This window comes from Marmota flaviventris, chromosome 12 (genome assembly GCF_047511675.1).
Source record: "Marmota flaviventris isolate mMarFla1 chromosome 12, mMarFla1.hap1, whole genome shotgun sequence".
NCBI classification, from domain to species: domain Eukaryota; kingdom Metazoa; phylum Chordata; class Mammalia; order Rodentia; family Sciuridae; genus Marmota; species Marmota flaviventris.
The window spans coordinates 16,580,004-16,599,232 of NC_092509.1; the positions used below are offsets into that span (position 1 = coordinate 16,580,004).

At 38.4% G+C, this 19,229-nt stretch overlaps 1 protein-coding gene across 11 annotated transcripts in view; it reads left to right on the forward strand.

Annotated features, from left to right (window-relative positions):
- Window positions 1–19,229, forward strand: part of Zmynd11 (zinc finger MYND-type containing 11) — an 89,681-nt gene that overhangs the window by 51,775 nt on the left and 18,677 nt on the right. For 9 of the 11 annotated variants that reach the window (XM_027947971.2, XM_027947973.3, XM_071619861.1 and 6 more), the window contains one exon: window positions 6,427–6,588. The exons of the other annotated variants lie outside the window; for them this stretch is intronic. In XM_027947971.2, the coding sequence (XP_027803772.2) occupies window positions 6,427–6,588 (162 nt within the window). The remainder of the gene's footprint in view (window positions 1–6,426; window positions 6,589–19,229) is intronic. 11 annotated transcript variants of the gene reach the window in all.

The window sequence follows — 19,229 nt, forward strand, 5'->3', positions numbered from 1 at the left end:
TATGTGGGGCTATAGTTATAAATAATCTGTCTTTGAGGAAGCCTGTTCTTATAGGTCAGAGGCAGATGGCCCCATGTTACTGAAATTCCTTCTACCAGACTGAAACAATTGTTTAAACATTTTGTGATTCTGATCTCAATCACTGTAGCTCCCTATGTCAGAGGAATTCATTTGAAGAAACTGTGGCAAAATTAGGCAAGAAATAAGCATCCTCATGGTAATATTTTATATATGTCCAGATGAGATCATAGAGTGAAAAGTATTAAAAATGAGGCTTCTTTCAACTTTAAATGGTTTACTTAAACATTAACCTTAAATGAGCAAAAGTATGTGTACCACCTAGTTTTTTAAATGCCAAATTAACTGAACCTGAGAAATACTCCTGTAAAATTTTTTATGGTCATCTCAAACTTTTGATGTGTCATTAACATTCACTCTGAGGGTCCAGATAGTTCATTTAAAGGTGGCTTTCATAGCTTTCAAAATTATATTAGTAAAAGGCCATTAGTCCAGAGCATGAAAGGAACTTTGTGTTGTTTGACCATTCAACATTTTGTTATATGGAGACTTTTTTCCTTTTATTATTTTCAAAGAAATGCTCCATGTCTTCATAGGCTCATAGATTGCTTCATTATCTGCTTGCTCTAAAGAAATACACCTGGATGACTGCATTTGAGCTATATTTCTTCATCGTATTTTATCCCCTTTATTCTTTCAGCTTTAGAAATATATTTCTTGGGTGGAATTTTACCATGTTCTGGGCTGAGTTAAGTTTGGTGTTTACTAGCTTTTTGTAATAAATATAAATTAGTCTCTTCTGAGTTGATCTCAACCTATAAGGTGCTCACCAAACACGGGAAAGTCTTACCAAAGTATTTAATATAGGAAAGCAATTAACCTTGAGCTGTGGATCATTTGCAGGTCAAGCATATCAAATATGCATTGTGAAACTAAGGCAGTTAACATTATTTGGTGACTTCCAACTTTGCTCAAGGTCCCTAGCATGAAGTTACCCAATTATTTGGCAGGTGATTTTAATCTGACATTAAATAATTTGGTCACCAGTGTTAAGGATGAATTAAAAGTGTTGTTTTAAAAATCTGTTATATAAAATGACTTCTCCCTCTGTGTACCTACCTACCACTCTGGGCCTCATTTCCTTCATAGTTCATGTCAGTTATGTTCATTGAGGAACCACGCTTTTGTTTTAGTAAAGTCCTTCTCCTTGTCCACCTTGCTGCCATGATCGCAGCATGCTCCCAGGCTTGGACCTGTGTCCGTCCACTCTTCTTGGCGAGTGTGAGATGTTAGTGCTGCCCAGAGCAGCATCACGCCTCTCTGTTGGGCAGGTCTCAGGGGCGGGTTTTGAAATGAAGAGGTGCCATTTTGTATTTTTTGTCTTTTCTCATTTACTGAAGTTTTTTTGATACTTTTAATAAAGTGTAATTAGTGAAAATACATATTTGGTTTAAAAAGAAATGAACAGCATATGCTCTCTTGTTCCTGACTCCTGGCAGAGGAGCAGGTACAGGCTCACTTCCTGTCATCTGCTCCTGCCAACTCAAACCATCAATCTAAAACAAGTCTTGGTGTATATTTCTCTTGAAATTTAGAGAGGCTCCCATCTTTTAGATAAGAGATATGATTGGAATTTATGGCCTTATTCTTCAGAAATAGCATTTATGAAGCCTTGACAAGAAATAGCTCCTTGATTTGTTCTTGAAAAGTATCAAGGCAGACCTACCATCAAACCGGGCTTCACTCTCCAGACCCTCCTTAATAATAAATGTGAGGTGAGAATTTCGTAAGTGGGCAAGTAAGAATTTTTAAAAAGCTGTTTAGATTTTTGCTTTTTTCTTGTTTCAGTGATCTTTGTCATCAACTTATGGGTGTTTTTTTTTTTTTGAGGTACTGGGCATTGAACTCAGGGCCTCACATATGATAGGCAAGCACTTTACCACTTAGCTACATTTTTATTTTTATTTCTGTGCCTTTTTATTTTTTATTTCTGAGACAGAATCTGGCTAAGTTGCCGAGGCTGGCCTTGAACTTTCCATTTTCCTGCCTTAGCCTCCTGAGTAGCTGGGATCACAGGTGTGAGTCATCACACCTGGCTCAGTCATGTGTTTTAAATACCTTAAGTATAAAATGTGATGCCTTTGGATACTACTTTTTAAAATGTGAAATATATATTATTCTCTTTTTATTATATTCTATGCTATACATTCTTTCCAAGTGTCCATTCCCATTATCAGTTATAAAAATATAATTATTTACTAATTATTAAGTAAAGCACTGGTGATTATTAATTAATTAGAAACAAATTATATACTAAAGGTCTATGTGAAATTAAACTATAATATACTCAGAAATTATTCTTGCTTTGGTAAAGAATTTCCATTTTACTCAGGAAGAACATTTTGGGGTCATGCTATCCTGTGTCCTCTTTTCTACTTGTATGGATTGTGTGCATGTGTGTGAGTTCTTTCTCTCTTTTTTTTTCTTCTTTTGTCTGAATTCTATTTCACTAAGGAATGTCATAAGATTTTTATTTTAAAGATAAATCATATTTAAACTACTAGAAATATTTAACCATTCAATTCTGCTCTCCAAATGAGTACTTCATTGGCTAATAGAATTTAACTAATGTAGAGAATTGCATAGAATAAATTTTACATCATATCTACACTTAAATATGAGATCATACATATGTCTTGGTACTGAAATGTTCATCTACTCATCAGGTGGACCTAGGAAGCCACCTGGAGGGGTGAGCGGCCTCAGGGCTGCTGAAGTGCTGGATGGGAGCTCAGAGACTCACTGAGCCCTTCTCCACATCCCCTCTTGCTATGTGAGGGAAAAACTGTCTTTCCAGGCTTCAGTTTTATCTCTAAACTGGAGTTAATAATATTTCTTGTTCTACTTAACTTAGAGAAATGTTGTGAAAATCAGATGTGATGGTGCATGTTAAAGTGCTGGGGAAAGGAATGCACCCACCCACATGTGGTCATGAGCATGGTTCATGTTGTGGCTGGTCAGTTCCTGTTTTGTGCACTAAATAGGCTGTAGCACTGGTCACAGTTCCTGAGCCTCCTGTCGTGCCAGGCACTCTTCTACAAATATATACACAGGATCTCATTTGATCTGTATGAAAACCCTACAAACTAGGGACTATATGATACACAGAGAAGCTAAGCATTCTGCCCAAGATTACACAGCCGTGAGTGGCAGGGCCTGGATGTAACCAGTCTGGCTCCAGAGTCTTAACCAAATGTTGTATGGATGACTGAGACTTTGAGAGCAGTAGGTGCTGCTGGATGGTGGCCATTTCCCTGCTAGGTTCTGAGGGTGGCATATCACAGGGTGCTGAGGTGCTTGGTACACCACTCACTGTCATCACTCCAGTTTCCAAAACATCCAGTGTGAACTGGTTTCAGATGAGACACACATTCATGGTATTGTGCAAATGTGTGACAACACTGAATTTATTTGTTAAATAATTTTTTAATATCATAGGTTTCAGGGCACATGAATTCCTGGAGAGTGATTTTCTCTGTCCATTTGTGGCTCTCATGTTAATGTGGGAAGTTTCTTCTGTTGACTCCTCAGTGTGCATGCTGCTGTCTTTTATCTAGTAATTACACGTCGGTAGAGTATCAGTCAATGTCATCTGAAAAACAGTATAAACCATAAGCAAATAATAAACAGTTTGACTATGTGTGAAATCTCTTTATCCCTGTATATTACCTGATATTGAGCAAAATTGTAGTAGAGAGACCAAGATTATTTTGTTTTTATTTTGAAAGGCCTACAGTATGCAGCCTTTCTCCAGGACAGCAACCTCACACAAGGTGAACTAAATTTTGTGCTATGTTGTTTTATTTTGATTCTGCCTTTTTTTTTTTTTTGTAATACATTTCTATCTTACTTTAGGCTTGCTTAGTTAACTCTTGCTAGACTTGTTAAAATTGTACTATCTTTACACTGCTTCTAGCTTTCAATTTTGTGCTAGTAGGTTTGCTTTTTGAAAGCTTTCTTGTTCTGAAGTAGCATTTCACATATGCCATTAAAGCAGGCTGTCTAGAGTAGCTGGTGACATCTAGTGGAATCCATTGAAAATGCAAACTTAGACTGTTGGCACATGTGAGCAAGAGTTAGTGAAAAGCACTACGTAAATGGTTTACGTTTATCAAAAGGCCAACTGCAGGCAACTTGGCTTGCAATAAATGTGCCCCTAGCATTTATACCTTGGACCTGGATTCAGAATCTAATAACTTTTGAAGTCAGCTTTGCATGATTATTCTGAACAGTTATTGCCATGATTTAAAGAGTGAATAGCACTGCCTTCCCCCACCCATAATTTCTTTTGTATCAGATAACAGAATTAGTTATGTGCCATTATATATATATATATATATATATATATATATATATATATATATCTATATCTATATCTAAATGGCTCTACTCTTCAAGCAAATTATACTTTCATTTCTATATTGTTATGAAACACTAAGCTTAGTATTAAGTACCCCATCAAAACAGATCCATTTTCATTTTCTTTCCTAGGTGACTGGGGGAAGGGTAGGGTGGGAAGAAGCAGGAGGGGACATGGAGAGGTTAGAGCTGAGCCCTTCCTTCCCTTAGTTATCCTAGTAACTACCATCTTGACCATCACATAAAGATGAATTAGTGTAAAAAATTCAAATGATGGACGAGGGCAGTTTCCAAAATCCTTTAATATGTTTCCAAACAGTTATGATGAAAATATTCTGAAATACTTTGTTCTAAATGTAGGAAGAGTTCTGTTAATTAAAAATATAACCAGGTATTTTATCTCTACTAAAACAATTTATTTTAGAAGATTTTGAAACAAAAATTGAAGTAGCTAAAATGAAAGGTACCTGTGAGCTATCTGAAACAGATGCACCAGTGAGTGTTCATTGCCAAGCACCACATACATATGTTGTGCCTGCATGGTGCCACTGGATCAGACTTTGCAGGGTAGTTTTTTTCTGCCATATACAATCAGAATTTTACGTAAAAATAAAAATTTTATGATTATAGTCCAACTGAATTACTCCTCCAAAGTGAGTTTGCAAAGTATAAACATGTGCAGCAAGTAGCTAGAGTGAAGACCTCCAATTTCTTAATGGAAAGCAAACCAAAGCTTACATTCCTGCAGGATTTACTACTGTGGCTCTGGATGTGGACTAGAATACATAAATTTTGGAACATTAGTGATTCTCCATCCTTTTGAAGGAATAGTGACTGGCACTCAGATACGGTCAAACAGTACATTTGGACCTAGTTGCTTAAGAAGTCACTGTTTCCTGAGTGCAACGTAGAAGCCCATTTATTGGGGGAATATTGACATTTGAGGAAATGAAAAAGCTGCACCACTTTGGAAACAGTGTAAATAATGATTTATGAAAAGAAAAATGATGGCAGAGACCACACGTGGAATGAGGGACCACATGTGGAGTGAGGGTCCCCACTGGAAGTGGCCGTGGGTGTGCCGTGGGCTTCTCTCTAACTCATTTGGTGATTATGTCTATAAAAGAAGGTTGAGGATTAGGTCCATCACTCTTAATTATAGTAGAAACTAAGAGTGGTGTTTATAAAGTGTGGACCCTAACGCAGGAGAACCTCTCACAGTCGTCTTGCTATACTGCCGTGGTCCTGGCTGTGTGAGGAGCCGCAGTTGAGGAGCGCCTGTGTGTTGCAGCCCTGTTCTCTTACAGCCAGGAGGCTGCAGCAGGAAATTAGCCTGCTTCCTTATTTTTTTTTTTTTTTTACTATGGTAATCTTATGGACAATGTGATTAAACCTTTAGTTTCACATTTTCATTCTATTTTTCCAAATTCAACAGACCCTGAAAATTTGGCAACCTATCAGAACGTGGATATTCTGATTAATGGTTATTTTCAGTAAAATATCCAAAACCATGGATGAGAAGATAAGAATAGTGAGCATCACCATTTGTTACTCTTCTCTCTGTTCATAGAGTGTACCAGGAATTTATTATATAATTTTTAAATAGCAGAACTGAACAAGGTTTGTTTGTTTGAAACACTAAGCTACAAGTTGGATGGGGGTACTCAGTTTACTGAAGAAATTATTTCTTAGATTATATTTAAGACTAAAAGATACTGTTAGATCTGGGATTGGCTTTGGACTTACTTCATTTTGGACTGGTTTATTATCAGATCACCTTAAGGTATTTCTGAATATTAATACTGTTTAGGAAAGAATTTAAATTTTAAAGAAGTAAATTTCTAGGTATTTTCCCTCTTGTTTTAACATAGTAAATGTCTAAAATTGTTTAAAATGCCTAACTTCTGATGGACTTCAGTTTCAATTTTGTTCTTAGTCATTGCAGATATTGACAAAATGTCATACGAAATTATTTTGTATTTTTTGTAGGACTGGGAAACAGAAAATCATGACTGGTATTGTTTTGAATGCCATTTGCCTGGAGAGGTGTTGATATGTGACCTGTGTTTTCGTGTGTATCATTCCAAGTGTTTGTCTGATGAGTTCAGGCTTAGAGACAGCAGTAGTCACTGGCAGTGCCCAGTTTGCAGGGTGAGTACCTATGAGCTTTCATGTGCTGGTCAGAGGGTTGAAATTCATTAATAATAGCTTCACAAAGATGCCCCAGGTGGTCTTGCCAGGTGAATGGTGAAGTACTGGGGGGTGGGGGTTATTTGCTGAAATGATGGTAAATGAACACGAGCACTCATAATGACATCACAGAACACATACCATTCAGGGTGTGGGTTATAGAAAGTTGTAATCACAAAAATATACTTTCTTCCCTTTTTTTACACCTTCCTCTAGATTATGCGACTACTTTAATGGATTGCCTTTCAAAATAAGAAATAGCATACTGAGATCTGTTCAATACCTACTTTATAATATACTGTACAATTTATGTTATTCAGAGAACACATGAGCAAAAGGCACACTGTTGGAAGCATTCTTTATCTCTTTTCCATTTAATATTCATGTAATGCTGCCTTTATTTTTGTCATCATGAGTTAGCTTATTTTTTGCTTATATTTTATTTGGAGGGTGGAGGGATGAAACAGTTGTATATAAAGAATTCTGACTACTTAAAGCAAAGTGAATTGCCCAGTAGGTAAAATAGGTGCTTTGCACAATTATACTAATTTATTTTCCCCACTGAAGAATATACATGCCGTGATTGTTGGTTGCAGAATGTAGTATGTCTGTATTTGAGTGATGCATAAGAACTAAACATAGCATTACATATGGCACTGAGTGATGAGTACAGTTATTTGATTGCAACTTCTATTGTTTTGTATTTGTTTTTATGAAACTACCTATTTGGAACTGTGCAAATTTCCCAGATTACCCATGAGCTCAGTTTTCAAATGTGTCTTATAATACTTGAGTAACTTAAATGTTCATTTAATCTTCCAAAGACTTGTTTGCACTATTTCCCCTACCTTGACATCAGGTACAAACTTCCTATCAGCATAGTGAGCAAAATACAGGGTCCAGTCTGGTTTTATCTTCCCTCAGTGTGGCTTTGTATTCCCAGTGTCTCTTTAATCTAACCAACACTGTACGTATTTAATAGGCAGACAAAAATGACAGTTGGAATAGCAATAAAAACACATTTAAACCGGCATGGTGGCACATGTCTGTAATCCCAGCAGTTTGGGAGGCTGAGACAGGAGGATCAATGGTGAGGCCCTGAGCAACTCACTGAGACCCTGTCTCTAAGTAAAATACAAAATAGGGCTGGCTGTGTGGCTCAGTGGTCGAGTGCCCCTGAGTTCAATCCCTAAAACACCCCCCCCCCCAAAAAAAACCCCACACACATTTAAACATTAAATTCCAGATAAGTGATAATGACAAATCTCTAAATGATAAAGTGATGGCAAGTCTCTAAGTCTGAATATATCAGTATCAGGTTTTAAGTTTTAAACCTTTTCCTTGAGGTCTACAAAACCATGATGACTTCAAGAAATCGGTGTGAGCAGTGGTCTAAGTAGTCGGGATTCTGAGAGAGGAGCCGCACTAGAACTCATGTCTTCTCATGGATTTGGGTCATGTGTTTTAAAGGCAAACATGTCTCCTGTTTTCTGATAAACATTTTCACTAGGAAGATAAAAAAATTAATGGGACCTTAAGAATAAGAGCACCAAAGGACTGAAAATATAAGAGAGAAAATAAAAAGGAGGCAATGTCCTTGGTCAATTTGGAGGTCATACTGTGGATGTGGGGATTAGGAAATACAGGTGTAGATAAACCTGCATCTTTATGGTCAGAGCCTTTTCTTATTAGTTACTATTTTCTTAATAGTTACTATTGTCATAGTAAAGAATTTAAATAAAAACTTGGGGAAATTTGAGAAGAGGTTACCTTTCATTGTAGAAATTTTACATTTCTTATATTAAGAATGGAAACTGAACAATTATGCCTTTAAAGAAAATTTATAACATTTCCATCAGAATTCACTATTGAAGTTGTCTGATTCCAATTTCTTTCTTTCTCTCTTTCTATTTTTCACACTGGGGATTAAATCCAGTGTTGCTTTACCACTGAGCCCCATCCCTTTTTATTTTTTGAGACTAAAAAAATCTTACTAAGTTGCTTAGGCTGGCCTTCAACTTGGATCCTCCTGCCTCAGCCCCCTAAGTTGCTGGATCACAGGTGTGCACTACCACACCTGCCTGATTCCATTTTTATATATATATATATATATATATATATATATATATATATATATATATATATATATATATATATATTGCTCTTTTCTGATTAGATGACGATACCCCCACTCCCACCCCCACCCCAGTGTTAGTGGTTCACACAGAAATGTGATCACCGTATCCTCCTTGGCTTTCCTTTGCCTTTGTCAGTCAAGCTGTCTTCATGATATAAGGATGTAATTATGGTTACTGAAATGATGCTATAATTCAATACAGAATCTGAATTTTGCTTTCATTTTAGTCTGTGAGCTACTCCCTGTAAGATTCAAAGTCTCCTTTGACATTGTGCTTTATAACTTCCAAAGAAGTGGTTATTTCTATGTTGTTTCTTGTGTTAGATTCACTCTATTGTTTTAATAGTTACGTTTAGGAAAATCATAAGTGCTAAGAATTTATTTCCTGGGAGAAATAATGAAATTTTAATGCAACTTAAAAGTCTTTAATGTGAAGTTTTGGCTTGATTTGATTTTTAAAACAAAATGCCAAGACTTCAATTAAGCCATCTTTACTAATCTAACACAAGAGTGAATAACCATAATTTAAATACTCTTGGGCCAAAAGAACTTGGAGTACAGACTAAAACTTAAGGTCTGTAAATCCAAATTAGAATGACTTTCTACTTGTTCCCCCCCCCCCCCCCCTTAAGTAGTGTTTGGAAAGAATATAGATTAATTAGACAGACTAATAAAAATTTTTGAAAATAAGATGCTAGAACCAAATTTCAACACAGGTAAAAATAGTAAATGAAGCCATTCATTACCATTACCACCAAAAAAATTAAGGTTAAAATAAGCACTTTGCTAATATTTCTGTGGTGATTAGAAGACCACTGTTCTCATGGAATCTCAATGCAGTGTTGGAATCATCACTGAAATAGGTTCTGTCCGCCAACTGCCAGCTGCGTGGCCAGACTTAGCCCAGGCAGCTTTCTTATACATCTGACTGTTTTAATTGAGAAAATACCTATTATTCCTCTCCAAAAATTTCAGAAATATTTTTATCAGTTTTCATAATAAATCTCAAGAATTTCACAACTCTTGAGGGTATTTCTTTGAAATGTCTACCTTTCTAAAAATTACACTTTAATTTACAGACATAGCCAATTGTTATTGAAAAGTAGCCCATGACTATCTTTTCCGGTTTGGCTTTGAGAAAAGTTTGTGTAATGTCCAGTTTTATATTCTTGTTACTGAGAACTTATTAATAAGAAAAAAAATTATTTTCAAAATATTTGCTGTTAAAACATGCTTAGGCAAATAGAAAACTGGAATTCCCAGAGACCCACTGGGTGGGAGGTGCATGTCCCTGGGGTGGCCCTGTGTGGCAGGTCCCCCTTTCATGTGGCTGTACATGCAGCGCTGGCTCTGGCTTATTCTCTATAGCCTCCCACACATCTTATAATTTACAAGGCACATGCTAATTTATTTCACCAGTTTTTCACTAATGCATTATGTCATTTCCACCCTTCTGAAGGAGAAGTCTTCTATCATAGGTGACATTTATGTTGCTATGTCAAAAATCATGCCCCATTTCCGACTTCTGAAAAGAAAACTCTTCTACGTTTCTTATTGCTGTATAAAATCGAGGTTTATGTTTTGTATTATTTTGAATTTAATTTTCCTGACCTGGCCATGAATTTTCCAGGAAGAACTGAGAAAACTACATTCTTTAGTTTAAACTGCTCTGAAGATTTTATTTACAGAAAGAAAATACCTCTTACACACAGTGTACTCCATTGCATTTTATAAAAAGAAAATTTACATACATCTATATGTTTGATAACTTTTGGGAAGATAAGTTCATTGAAGTAGGAGTCTTAAATTTAAAGGATATAGGGCTGGGGATATAGCACAGTTGGTAGAGTGCTTGACTCACATGCCCAAGGCCCTGGGTTCAATCCCCAGCACCACAAAAACAAAAACAAATTTAAAGGGTACGCATGTTTAAATTTTTGACAGAAATTACCAATTAGTCCTTCTAAAGATTTTGCTCATGTACACCACAGCACGTGAAAATATTTTTCTACTTTTTATTGCCAGTTTTAGGGGTAAAGGGGATGTCTCATTTTAAAATGCTTCATTTTCACAAACAGTTTTCCGATCACAAAGGCACTTTGTTCCTTGAGGCCCTTGGAAGCAGCCTGTGCGCATGTGTCTATGCGCGTGTGTCTGTAGGTGCACAGTGTGCTCTGCGGGCTGGCTGGCCCCGAGGCCTGCAGGTGGCATGTGTGGCCTTTCTGGTGACTGCTGGACATGTGAATGCATGAGAAGGGGTCTGTCAGAAGCAGCCCACAGCACCTGCTGGGTGGCACCATGTTGCCTTTTAGAGCTGTGCAGTCCAGGTCGTCCATGGTGGTGGAATGGTCTCTGCTGTTCACCATGCGCCACTGACCATGCGGGTCTGTTGAGCTCCTGGATGAGTCACATGGACTGAGAACTGAATTTGCCTCATGAGGTTTGTGACTTCCGTAGAGACAGTGGTCTTAGAACATTCATATTCTAAATGTCTCAGCTTCCCAGAAGAAGCATCTTTTGGTATAACCATTACCTCTTGATAGCGGTTGGCGTTTGTCACCCCTCGAGCCATAGTCATTACTTGGAAGAACTCTGCAAGAACTGTTCCTTGCTGCCCTCCCCTCCCAGTGTGCACAGCTGATTCTGCAGCAGGCTCTGTCTGCACAGATCAAGGGTTCTGATAGCTGAGGAGCGGGGCACTTGCCCCAGGTGTAATACCTCAGAAAAAGTCAGAAGGTTAACTTAAAGGGGAAGAAACCATAAACCAAACAAGTGTAGATTTTTTCAGACATCACAATTGGTGCTGTCCCAGTGAGCAATGGAGATGGTCTGAAAGCCAGCCTCCCCTCCCCTCACTTCTCATGTATGTTAATGTTCCTTATGTGCATATGTGTGTTTTCATAACTTAGGGAATTAAAGGTTTATGTTACTGCCTCCGTTTAAAGTCAGGTGATTTTTGTATGTGTACAAAATTTGTCTTTAGGAAGTAGAATTTAGGGCACTAATTTGGGGGCTATGTGCTTTCAGCCCCTAAATCCCACAGGGAGTGAATGTATAATATTTTTATATTCATACTCTTTTTTTCTATTTTTTCTTCATATTCTTTTTTATCACCTATCAAATTCCAGACCACTGTACATCCCATTATGATATACGTTAGTGTGACTTTTAAATGAAAGAATTAATTCAAGTCACAAAAGATAAAGTAACTTATTTACGGTAATGGATAGGGACATTCTAGTATGTTTTTAAAACTTGAAATACTCATCCCTTCATAAATGTTTCAGATGGCATTTTTTCTCTGTTTAAGGACCACAAATTTAAAATATGTGTTAATGTATAGATTGTTCAGTGGATTAACTTAACCTACTAATACAGAAGCATAAGAAAATATAGATGAGGAAGAATGAATGTGGAAGAATTTTATTTGTAAATTGGATATATATGTATATAATATGTATTATATATTTCTTTTCTTTTTTTTTTTTTTTAAACACATCTAATAGATCCTAAAAACTCTCCTAAATTTGCAGCACTGACTCAGACTCCTACTCCTGCCTGCTGGTGCTTCCCCATCAGCGGGAGTGCCTGAAACTCCCCGCCCCTGCAGCTTTATTTTTTGAAATATTTAAAATGAAGATACAGATTTTGTAGGGAACTTTATACTTTAAAAATAGACATACAGAAAGGAATCTATAGAAAACATTTAAAAATAACTTTTTTGTTATTGCAGGACTAGGGAATTGAACCCAGGAATTTGCACATACTAGGTAAATGCTCTGCCAAGGAGCTCCATCCCCAGCACTAACGTGAACTGTCAAATTGCATGTTAAGCCTTTTGTCTTGTACCTGGGGCATAGTGTGTCCCTAGGGCAGATAAAGGGCTCACTCTGGGGGTCAGAGGAGTTCCACAGGTGGACAGCTGGAGCTGACTGTGAGCACTGGCCTGGTTCAGAGCAAGCTGGAGAGGCCTTTGCACAGCGACCCTTTGCTAGAGATAGGAATTCACTTCTGCATTCAAGTCTGTAAGCAGTACAGGTTTTCCTAATTCCAAATGTAATGTTCATATAATCATCAGAATGAAATGGGACCAAATGCTAAATGAAAATATTTCAAGCATAAATTTCTTACATATTCACTCTGAAACTAGTGAGTCTTTCTTCCTGAATGTGGAAAATTAATAATCTCACCCCAGAAGAAAACATCTTTACTTTTAAGACACATAAACATATCTTAAAATGTAGGAAACTGATTTGATTTTTAAGTAAAATAGAAGATTTTTTTTAAATGTAGATAATCATTGAAAATAATGAATATTAATTGTTTTTATACCTTTTAAAGACAACTGTGTCATATTGTCTTTATACAAACAAAAGAAGAAAATTAATTTTAACAAGGTCATGTGTGAACCAGGTGCCTTCACAAGCAGGTTTGATATTCATTGCAGGTATAGCCAGAGAAAAGAGCAGTGGGAACTCTCACAAAGGCAGATGATTTTAAAAAATTGGACCCAGGACATAATAATCCATAGGCTTGTACAGTTTATCTACTATGAATCTACCTGGACCCACCCAGACAGGAAGGAGAGTTCATACACATTGTCTTCGTGCTTCCGTGACAAACCAAACAGTGTTCTGGTCAGAGAGACGGGGGATGGGTGTGGAGTGCTGAGAAGCGGTGTGCTTGGTCCTCATGGGTGTCTTCTCGTGGCCTGGTGTCAAGTGGAAGTCAGTTGCCCCTGTGGCTTGCCACGGGGCGCGGGGTGTGCAGGGTGGGATGGAAGGACTCAACTGCAGTGGGTCCCTGGAGGCTCGTCGGCCTCCACAGCAAAGAACTTGTGCCTTGACAAAAACAGACATTTGAAATATTTTCAGAAAACAATGGAGTATATTTCTGAGGAATATATTCTGTCTTTGCTTTTTCAATCTTGTTCTTTCTTTGAAGACTAGTGTCATGTACAGTGGGAAAGAATGAGTATTTAGAAATTCTCTGCTCCGGGCTGGGGATGTGGCTCAAGCGGTAGCGCGCTCGCCTGGCATGCGTGCGGCCCGGGTTCGATCTTCAGCACCACATACAGACAAAGATGTTGTGTTTACCAAATACTGAAAAATAAATATTAAAATTCTCAAAAAAAAAAAAGAAATTCTCTGCTCCGTAAAATTTTGACATCCTTTTCCTATACCTGGCCCTACAGCAAGCCACCATGGGGCTTGCAGTTACCCTAAAAAGATATTGCTATTGAATGATAAAATTCTCTCCATGTGTGAATGCCCCTCTCTGTAGTAGTCAGTTTCATTTTAGCAACTTCTGTGGCTCTGTGGGTGTAACTGATTTAGAAAAACCATGGGTTTTGTGACCTGGAGAATGAATTAGCTTGAGAGATGTTTTAATAGTTGTTAAATCACTCCAGATGGGATGCTTCAAAGCTTCTGACCTCTTGATCTCAGTCGAAGCTTACTAACTTCCATTAGAGAGCCAAGAGCTGACTTGTAGAAATTGATATAGATGCAGCTACAGTAGCACTAGGTGCTGTCTTTGTCCACTTGGGCCAACAAATCTTGGGATACTCTGCATTAGTAATTCTGCAGGACTAGCTTCTTAACCTGGGAGTGGCTCTTCGTGATCTGGGTGGAGTCTTTATATAGTCTATATACTCCAAGAACCCATCTGCAGATATTCTTAGTAGTTTGAATTATCTTCCCAGTTCCAGCTTTTACCCTTAAGAATGCATATTTGTAATAATTTTGAGGAGGTTTTTAAACTTAAATTCTTTTAAATCAAATTTTAAAAACCCACAAATTATTGTCAGAAATTCAAGTGCAAATAAGTACTGCTGAATGAGCTACAGGAGATTGAGGCCAGAGCACTGGAACCCGCTGCAGTTCAACCAGAGTCACGTACACACTGAGGTATTAGGTCAGACGTTCTGTTAATTCTGTAGCAGGCCCAAAGCCCTGCTCTCCTCATCTTACAGATGAGACTTGATTTCAGTGTGTCAGTACTGAGGGAGAAAAAGATTGAACGTAGGTATATTTTTAGGAAATAGTTGTGAAAAATGATTTTCATTGATAGGCTACTGTGTCCCCGTGGAGTGGGGAGAGAGCAGGCATGGGCCACTCATCACCAGTAGTCCAACTTTACTTTCAAAATCTAGATTATTGGGTTTTACTAATTCTTTGTGATTTCTTTGTTGCTAGTGGGTGTAGAGAATACTTGAGAGCTTCTTGATATCCATAGCAACATAGACAATTTATGTGCAGATCAAATTCATTTTGATTCTTTTGTGTTCTGTGGTTACAGTTATAGAGGACATCTGGGGAGCTTTTTAATTTCTAAAACAGTATAAGTAATTTATATGCAGATTAGTGTTTATCCAGGTAAGACCCAGAGGCCACCTGTGCCACCAGATCAATGGTATGTATGTTTAAAACGTGGCCTCCAGAGGCCTAACCCAATCTCGGGGGAGGAGACTTAGGAAGGAATCTGCTTTCCCAATGAGGAACACTGATGGGTGTAGCCCACTTACACCAAAGTGAACTGTTGAATTTAACAAGGGAGGGCTGGGAGTATAGCTCAGTAAGTAGAGACCCTGGGCTTGATCCACAAAAAGACCAAAAAGGGGAAAATAAATAAGGCAACCATGAATTATTTAGATGTTTTCTGGCAATGAAGTGGCTCACACATTAGAAATAAACACCGTTATTCATGCTGGTCAGGATATACTCACGTACTAACAGGTTTAAGTGTAACCTTTGCATTTTGGGAGCATCTTCCCTGTGTGTATGTGGTGTTGGGGATAGAACCTAAGTGTGTGCTGGCATGTTCTGTCACCTGAGCCATGTCCTTAGCCCATCTTCCTATTCTCTCTCTCTCTCTCTCTCTCTCTCTCTCTCTCTTTCTCTCTTTTTAATTAGTTGTAGATGAACACAGTACCTTTATTTATTTTTATGTAGTGCTGAGGATCGAGCCCAGTGCCTCACACAGACCACTGACCCCAAGCCAGCCCTCCTACCCCAGTTCAACCACATGGAGTAGCTTTTCTAGGCAGCAATGAATCTGGTTACTAATGACTTCTGACAGTTCAACTGCTCATAATGTGTACTGTGAGCCAGAAGCCGTACCAGGCCACCACAGAACACTGAAATTGACCATTATGGACTCTGTTCTCACAAAGCAATCTAGTCCAGGGCCAGCCTGTGTTTTTGTGTAGTCCATGAGCCAAGGATGGGTTTTACATTTTTTAAATGTTGAAGAAAATAATTTTGTGATGTGAAAATAATAGTAAAAAAAAAACAAATTTCAGTATTCAAAAGTTTTGTTAGAACACGGCCATACTTAGGTAACAGACACGTCACTTATAACTACTTTTCACTAAAACAGTAGAGTGAAGTAATAGAGACACAGACTAACTGGAGGCTGCAAGGCCTACAGTATATGTCACGTGCCCCTTTACTTCAAGTGTGCCGGTCTTTGGTCAGTTTGTGCGGACATGACATTCTGGATATTGAGTATCCCCCACAAAGTTCAAAACCCTAACTTGTTTAATCACAGACATGGGGACTTGGGCATGGTGAACTCCAGTAATACTAACATATTACCTAACAAAGACATCTGGAGTTCTCATTTTTCACTTTTGGATACTCAGTGTACTAAAATTACAAATATTTCTACAAGTCAGGTCTCCGCCAAAATATGTTTCTATGACTGGAAAGCTGGGTCATCAGGAAGAGTTGAAAATTTCAGCCCAATAAAATCATTTAGTCCTGAATATTCCTCCAAATAATGATCTTTGAGCATCTAGTCAGCTATGGATCAGTCTTGACAGGATCAATGGTTGCTCATAGTGTCTTTTAGTGCAGAACTCCCTCGGCACCGAGGGTGGCAAGTGACTCGGTGCATGCTTGCCTGTCGTTTCTCCCCAGGACCATCTGATTGGACATAGCCTGGCAATCATTTGTCACTGGGTTAAGAAGCCCTTGCTCAAGAAGCTGTCCAAGATTTCCTATTGTTTTTTCCCCTAAAAGTAAAGGAGGGTTGCCCCCGCCCAAGCCATCTTGTAACTCATTTTAGTGGAGTCTAGACACACAAGGCAGCTTCAGTTGTTGATTATTGTCACTGTAAAATAGTCAAGCAACTTTGCCACATCATAGACGGCTTGTTTCTTACTTATGGATCTTGTCCAGAATCACTCCAGAGGACTACCAGGTGATCAGAGCAGGTACTGGTTCCTGGTGTGCTGTTATGGTGGAGTCTGACCTGGCCATGCTACAGATGAGGCCTTCCATGAGGAATCTCAAGGCCCACAGAGGAGCACAGTGCTTCACAGCCTGAGGAAGTATCTTTCTGGCCCTGCTGTCAGCTTAGTTAGATGACAAAGTAGCATTTATCTGCAAAGCTACTCCTGTGGTCTCCATTGCTGTAGTCACTTTCTCTCAAGGCACTCTGGGTGCCTGGATTGGCTGATAGGCACCAACTGTAGGGCAGTGCTACCATGGCTACCTAAGAAATCCCCAGAATTTTACCCTATAGCCGTGGGATGGAGGGTGAAATGTTCTCGGATTTCTTTTGTGCAGTACTGAATCTCTCAGTTATATAACTCAAGCATCAGAAAGAAACCCCATGTTTATCCAATGTGAAAGCATCTTACAGCAAGCCTTTTGTTCTTACAAATTATTGGTAGTGATTTTATGTCTGTTTGAGTCCTTGCTTTCGTTTTGAAGACATACCCCGCTGTACTACTCCATGTAGCATCCAGGTTAGAATCTCAACTCCTGTCCTGGGTGTGTCTGTATTCAAGCAGTCTCAAGTCTTCAAGAGCTGGGGTGCTGGTTCTCAGTTATGACTACATGTCAGAAACACCTGAGGGGCTTTTGGAACTGAACATCTGGGCCCCACTCCTCAGCCAATTGTACCAGAACTGCTGGGAGTGGCACCTGGGTGTTGCTGGGATTTTTCCTTTGAGGAAGTTTACATTATATTGACACGTATCCTCGGGCCCTGTTCGACTGTAGACCAGGGCACATACCAGTGCCACCCAAATCCAACCAAGCTCATCCCCACTCCCTAGCAGCCATTGTGTGATTATTTTCCATCGTAGGTGTGTTTTGCCTGTTCTAGGATTTTATATAAAAGGAAATTGGGGTTTTTTTAAGAGGCTTCCCTGATGGTTATAATGTGATCAACTGAAGTAGGATATCTCAATCTGAGGAGCACTTTGTTCAATGAGGAGTAAGAAATTCTTGGAATAGTCTATAAGGGCAGTATTTTGAAACTATTGTAGACAGTTTTCATCAGATAACGCTAAGAAGGAGGGGGCGGCTTCTGTCCATTTGGCCTTGTTTTCTTTCACACTTTGCTGAAATACTCATTTTTCCAGGCTCAGATCCACACTCTTAATTCCACTGAGAAAAAATATTCTAGCAGCCTGGCTCTAAGTAAATTTAAACACAATTCAAAATCGGATTTTTATCCTCTATATACTATGTAGTTTTGTGAAATTAAGGTCCTTAGCATGAACTCTGTGTATTCATAATCTTCCCCAAAACAAAGAAATGTTGCTGCACATGGTTACACTAAATTAGCAATTCATTTAAAAATGTTTAAACAAACAAAATAAGGTTTGTGAGAACATGCAACCTCCAAAATTTTGCAGAATCTTTCTCTACTAAAAGACAGCAGGAACTGTAGACCTGCATTTAAACTGAATAACCACAGGAGTAAGTTGGTGCACAAGTGACCCAAACCTAACCAAAGCATGGTTTCCCACTCCTTTGCAGCGTGTTTCAATAGTATGAATGTTTCAAAGAAAGAACAATTTGCTTAGGTCATTGCAGCTAAAGTAGTACTGATTCCAATTCTAGCAATGCATGATTTTTGCCCATAGAGAAACCCTGCATTGCTTTGTTTTATGAGGCTCAGATTCCAGCTCTAGGGTAAATCGTGTCACAGGTTTCTGCTTAGAACACAGAAAGAAAAACATGTTTCTGTGCATACATATGGCACATAGCAGCCTTGAGACAGAAGCTGGGGTTTTGAGCTGGCCAGGTTGAGGCTATTCAGTAGTGCACAGGCACCCTTTCCATGGCCACTTTTTCCATGAGACAGCTTGGAGCCAGCCCTGGAATTGCTCCAGTTTAGCTGGAGTTATAGGAAGGTCCAAAGAAGAGGGTATTTCTGCCCTGCTTAATTGACAGAAGAGTGGGCACAGTATTTGGTGAACATTAAAACTATTTCAGCAGTGTTGATTATATATATTTCTTGTGAATAATATATTACCAGTTAATAGAACTGTAACCCCAGTGATACTATTACAAGACTCATAAAATCGTAACTTAGTGACAAGGTAGATATCTGAATTTCAGTAGTGCACCCAAAATGTTTTGGAGTTGACAAGATAGTAAGGCACATAGCAGGAAGGATTTGTTTTTATTCCTCCTTATTTGTAAAGGAGTATAAATTTTTCTAA